This window comes from Rutidosis leptorrhynchoides, chromosome 4 (genome assembly GCF_046630445.1).
Source record: "Rutidosis leptorrhynchoides isolate AG116_Rl617_1_P2 chromosome 4, CSIRO_AGI_Rlap_v1, whole genome shotgun sequence".
Lineage (NCBI taxonomy): Eukaryota > Viridiplantae > Streptophyta > Magnoliopsida > Asterales > Asteraceae > Rutidosis > Rutidosis leptorrhynchoides.
Genome location: NC_092336.1, coordinates 471,373,757 through 471,379,626, shown reverse-complemented (window position 1 = coordinate 471,379,626; position 5,870 = coordinate 471,373,757). Strand labels below are relative to the sequence as shown.

Sequence of the window (5,870 nt, the reverse complement as noted above, 5' to 3'; positions counted from 1 at the left end):
GTACTTCTCCTGTCCGGGTAAGGTTACAACCGGTTTATATGTTCGTTCACAATATTTTTGTAGAGGTTATCGTCTGACCGGCGTATTTGGCTAAGTAGACCTTGATGTGAAAATATGATTCGTAACCTCTCGGTGCTTCGTATCCAGGTGAGCGGTGCAGGTGTCCGGCATATTTGTCCGGGTAGGATGGGCTTATGTGAAGTCACGACCGGTTTCTATCCGGGACACTTCTTCCCAGATGCATATTTGAATAATCTTCTGACCGGTTTGTTTAGGTAGGATCGGGAGAATGTATTTTCTCCTGAATCGTTATACTGGTTTAATTCCAAATGAAATTTTGACAAGTCATGTTGGAAATATGACCTTTTTTGATACGAATCAATATGCATATCATCATATATATTTGTTCAAATCTTTTTACCATCTTCTAAGTTCATGTCAACAGGTCTATTGCTACGTACACTTCTATTGACCCTTACACTTAGAAATTAGATTCATTACACTAGTTGCTAAAATACTACGGAGTACGCAGTAACAAATGATCTTGAAAAGAATTATTTTAACAAACCCGTGTAATCACGCGTCATTAACTTGTTGATTATATAACACTTAAATAAATATACCAATTAAAAAAGACAAAAAATTATGTCATGAACAGTAATCTTTTAATTAGTATATAAAGATAATTATTTATAGTAGACATTCACATAGTTTTAAAGAGCTTATGTCATAACTAAAATATGATTCATGAAATAATTTTATTTATGTTAGTCATCTGAATTATGAGAATTGATTCGTACACCACTTAATATATGTCATACACTTCGTGACCTAATTAAAAAGTATCTTGCTTCGAACATAGGAGTTGCTAAGAGTCAAATTCGGAAGAAGAAAAAAAATTAGAGAAACGCCATCCCTTTCTTTCTTTTTTTCGCCCCCATGTCACCACACAGGAGATGAGACGTAAAAAGGCGGATCCTATCAACTTGTTCCGACCTGAGATAATAAGCTCTATGCATTTCATTCAATTTTACATTTGAATTATTCCTCTGCGTTTCATTCAATTTTACTTTACCTATTATGTTTGTAAGTAAAAATTGGAGTTTGTAAATAAATAGCGGGTTAGAATAAAATTAGTGGTGACGTTCGCGCGTTACTGTGAAAAATAGTTCCGTTCTATACCTAAAATGAAAATTTAAAACAAAGGTTAATTAGAAAATAGTAAATTAATTTTGTCTCCACATAAAATTAATTTGAGTTCCATTGAATCACATGAATTAGTATTTGCACGTAATTGTTTTGGTCTTCTTGCATAAAACTATTGTACCTTTGTACCAATGCCTTGCAGCCTTATACGCAAGTACAAGTGTTCCTTTTTTTTTTTTTTTTTTTTTAGCTAAAATAACGAATACTATAAAACAAAGGATAATTCATCAAAAGATGAACAATCCGAACAAAGATACAACATGATAACGTAGGCTCGTAACTAGAAAAGAAAAGCTCAACCGCTATCTACGATTGAGCCTACCATAAAAATATCAAAGCGACATAATCGAACAACCAACCAATTAAACACTAAACTAAACTAACAACTACTAAATGATCGCCACAAACTCAAGGGACCATAGACAAAACAAGGCACATTAAATTCTCCAAAAAAAACCTACAAGACACATTCTTCCAAACAAACCTGCTTGCATTCTCATTTCTCACAATGAGGGTTTTTTATTCTGACGTGGATCTAATTCTAAGTTTCAGAGAAGGAGTAATTAAAAATAATTACTTAAATTAAATATAAATATAAATATTAAATATAAAAGGTTGAAGTAAAATGTTATTCCACTTTGTTACCCAACAGGCTACGTAATCTGGATCCTATTTTAAGTAGAGACCACGTGATAGAAAGGTAAATAAAAAAACTACGAATAGATGAAGGGTTAAACTGTAATATTTGTATAAATCTATCTATCTATACATTATATAAATCACGTGCCAATAATTCTACGTTTCAACTCCTCATTAATTTATGTCACGTGTCAACTCATCCTTTATTCCTACCACGTGTCAGTCTATCAGTTATTTTCATCTATTAATTGATTTTTTAAATTTTCTAATTTAATTTAATATACCGATTTTATTACCTAATATATATATATATATATATATATATATATATATATATATATATATATATATATATATATATATATATATTATCATATAATTTATAATATTATATTAATATTAACAACGCTACATGTTATTATAATAATAATAATATTATATATTATATATTATATTATTATTATAAAATTTTTTTAAATAGTCATGGATTATATTGTTTTAAACGATATATTAATTTAATATAAATATTGATAATGCTTTATATATATAAATGGTTATATATTGAAAATCATTTATAATATATTTTATTGTAATAAAAGATATTTCTTTATTAATATTATAATATTATTTATGAATGAGATTTTATATAATTTTAACTTAATTTACAATTTGCGCATAAATTTAAATAGTTACGTTAATATAATATTTGTAATATCTTATATAAACGCACGGGCTCATTTTGTCAATTAAAGTTAAAATGGTTATTTGATAATTCTTATAGATATTTAGATATATGTCTACTCTGCTTCGTTTGAGGTTTTCACATGATGGAATTAGTTTGTACTAAAAACATATACAATTAGATATGTACATATATTAAAATGTTCTTCTTAATGTTCGATTTTAAAACAACTTTTAGAGCTCATGTATGGTGTTTTATCGATTATATGTAAATTGAAGTTAGAATGATTTCAACGGACGAGCTCAAAATCAATGCTTTAGTATTCAATACTAATGTTTTCGATACAAATGTTATCAGTAATAAATGATTTATTATTGTAATTATATTATACATTTGATAAGTATCAATATTAACGTTATCGACTACTCATTTATACAAATTTCGTGCAACGCACGAGCTCATAAAACTAGTATATGGTATAGTTGAAACAATTTGGTTTTTCTCCTGTAAATTCTTTAATCATATTCTAATTTCTAAATCACTCAAAAATAAATCTATTATACAACAACATGAACCGAAAATTTATGCCCCTAACTATTTGATGCCCTAAGTCATCGCCCATATAACTAGTGCCTTATTGGGACGACATTCTCGACGACATGTCATCCAACTAGCACTTATTGGGACGACTTGTCACTCGGAAACGTCATCTGGAATTGCTTCTTTTCTTGTAATGATAAGATTAGAAAGCAATTTTAAAAAAGCAGTTTTACTAAATTATCTAAATGAAAAAATAAAGAACATTTCCATTTGGCAGTAAAGATTAAAAACTATTGATAAATAATAAAGAGATATTTCCCCTTGTGTACCTTCCCCTTTTGACCTATTTTACACTTATCACTATTTATGTTAATTTCGGCGCATTTTGTCACGGATCAAACCCAATTACCATTACCATTTCAACATTATATAATTATAGCTTAAATCATTGGAATTCAAGCATTGGATTATAAAAACTTGTCTGGTTCAAGTTGCCATTTTGATAGTTGTCTTCAAACTTGACAAAACATTTCGTGTCGTGTAACAAACTTGACGATCGTGGCACCATAGCTCCGGTCGTATTGTTGTCATAATTCGTGTCATGATTGTCTAAAAGATGAGAAATTGATCCTAACGATTCCAATTCCCATAAATGAGCTATTGAAAATGTTCTAGGAATTTTTGTCGATTGTAACTCCATAACATTATTATCGCCCCTAACGACATTTTCTACGTTTGTATTTACTTCTCTTTGTTCCAGAGGATTTTCGGGACTTTTTTTCTTGTAAATTCGACATAGAACCCAATCATCCAACTGCAAATTAATAAAAGTTCAATCAATTAAATTAAATAACATCTTAATACTACGATATAATCAATTATTCATAAATTCGAACATATATAGTAATCGAAACTGTGTATGCTTACCCTCATGGATCCAGTTTTGCTATTCGGTTTTGATCTTGACTCATTTAATCGATATTCATGCATGATCCAATCGGATTTAACCCCTTTTGGAGGCCTACCTTGGTAGAACACCAAAGCTTTCTTTATACCAACATATTTTGATCCACTGTATATTGCTTTATCTGTCCCTGTTGTTAAATTATGTGAAAAGTACCCGTTAGGGTTTAACTATGGTAATTATTATTAACCTTATATACTAAAAGTGGTGCCAAAAGTTATGGTTTTGAGTTTGCGTTCACATTACAAAAGGTCCATCATCAACTTCATATACTAAAAGTGGTGTAAAAAGTTGTAGTTTCAATTATATCTGGATGTAGTTTTGAGTTTACGTTCACATTACAAAAGGTCCATCAACTTCGCCTATATTTCCACACCGGTCCCTCAAATTTACACTTTTTAAGGGGTAAAAAGTGTAAATATATAATTTAATTAAAATATAAGAAATTAATTCCACCCGAATTTATAACGAGCCATATCTTCTTGCTGGGTGCGAGTTGAACTTTTCAGAGACCACCGTTCAACTCGGAAAAATCTTACGAACCCAACGGGACTAACTATACGCGAAACGGACACTTCTCAAAAAACGCTAAACACAACAACAACCCGTATCCTCCCGCTCGGGACGAGTTCAATTTTTTCGACGGCAGCGTCAGACTCGAAATAATTTTATGAACAAAACGATACTAACTATGTTCGAAACAGACACTTTTTAAAAAAAAAACGCTAAACACAACGACAGCCCGTATCTTCCTTCTCGCCGCGAGTTAAATTCTTTCGCCAGTACCATTAGGCTCGAAATAATTTTATCAACAAAACGAAACTAACTACGTTCGAACCGGACATATTTTAAAAAACCCTAAAGACGACGACCCAACAATTACGCATAACAGATGGCCCGTTTTCCCTTCTATAAATAAAACTGCGTTAAATATGAATACGCCGGCCGAAAGCCCCCGCCGCATCGAGTGGGCTGGTCCGGACTAGTTTTACATAAGTTTAACTACGGTAATTTATTATTATTATTTAACACACCTGTAGCTTTCCAATATCCGGAAACAGCGGCTCTATTAGGCCGAACACCATTCGGGTATTTTCTGTCACGAGGAGTAAAGAAATACCATTCTTTTTCTCCAAATTCTGCTTTTTCTACATTTCACAATTTTAACACAATTATAATTATCTCCATAACAAGGCATAGTTTTATGATATAATTATAATTATAATTATATAATATATAATATTGTAAAGTAACAAACTTTAAAACGCTAACCAGGCAAATCCCAAGGATCAAATTTGTAAATATCGACCTCAGGGATTATGGAAACAGGACATGGTATAGATAACGCTTGGTTTCGTAAGTAAAACATGATTAGTTCTTCATCAGTTGGATGAAATCTAAAACCGGGAGGGAGATTATTGGATTTGTTACTTCCGATTACCATTTAAACCAAAATTTTATAAAAAAGTTTATGATTAAAAGTGTTTGGAAGGAATTTTTAATACAGGGGAAGAGAAGTGAGAGTGTTTGAAATGTTTGCAAGGAGAACCGATGAGAATTTATTAGTGAGGTTTTTTTGTCCATTTGTCAAGAGATTACATCATTCTTGATTTTGAATAGGTTAGTTTGACTTTTGACTTTTTGATTGCTTTTCAACGGAGAGTTAGCGTGTACCCATAGTTTGATTGATTAGGTAACAAACACCACACCCCACGTGTTAATTTATTATCCTTATACCCCCTGTTTGCTAATATTTTTCGACCAGCTACTAATATATATCAATATAGTACTAGAACGGCTCAGCGTGATGAGACATGTTGTCGATTAATGTTTACCCTC

The 5,870-nt window shown here is 31.0% G+C and overlaps 1 protein-coding gene across 1 annotated transcript; it reads right to left on the bottom strand.

The window, feature by feature from the left end:
* Nucleotides 1-2,877: 2,877 nt before the first annotated feature.
* On the bottom strand, nt 2,878-5,558 carry LOC139844510 (NAC domain-containing protein 2-like). Its single transcript, XM_071834734.1, has 4 exons — nt 5,304-5,558; nt 5,066-5,179; nt 3,995-4,161; nt 2,878-3,881 (listed from the first exon to the last, which is right to left on the bottom strand). The coding sequence occupies exons 1-4, from the start codon at nt 5,473-5,475 to the stop codon at nt 3,513-3,515; spliced, it is 822 nt and encodes a 273-aa protein (XP_071690835.1). The 5' UTR covers nt 5,476-5,558; the 3' UTR covers nt 2,878-3,512.
* Between the last annotated feature and the right edge of the window lie 312 nt (nt 5,559-5,870).

Coding starts and splice junctions, on each gene's coding strand:
- LOC139844510 (XM_071834734.1), bottom strand. CDS start 5,475: ATGGTAATCGGAAGTAACAAATCCAATAATCTCCCTCCCGGTTTTAGA. Junction 4,162..5,065: donor CGGATATTGGAAAGCTACAG/GTGTGTTAAATA, acceptor ATTTAACAACAG/GGACAGATAAAGCAATATAC. Junction 3,882..3,994: donor GCAAAACTGGATCCATGAGG/GTAAGCATACAC, acceptor ATTAATTTGCAG/TTGGATGATTGGGTTCTATG.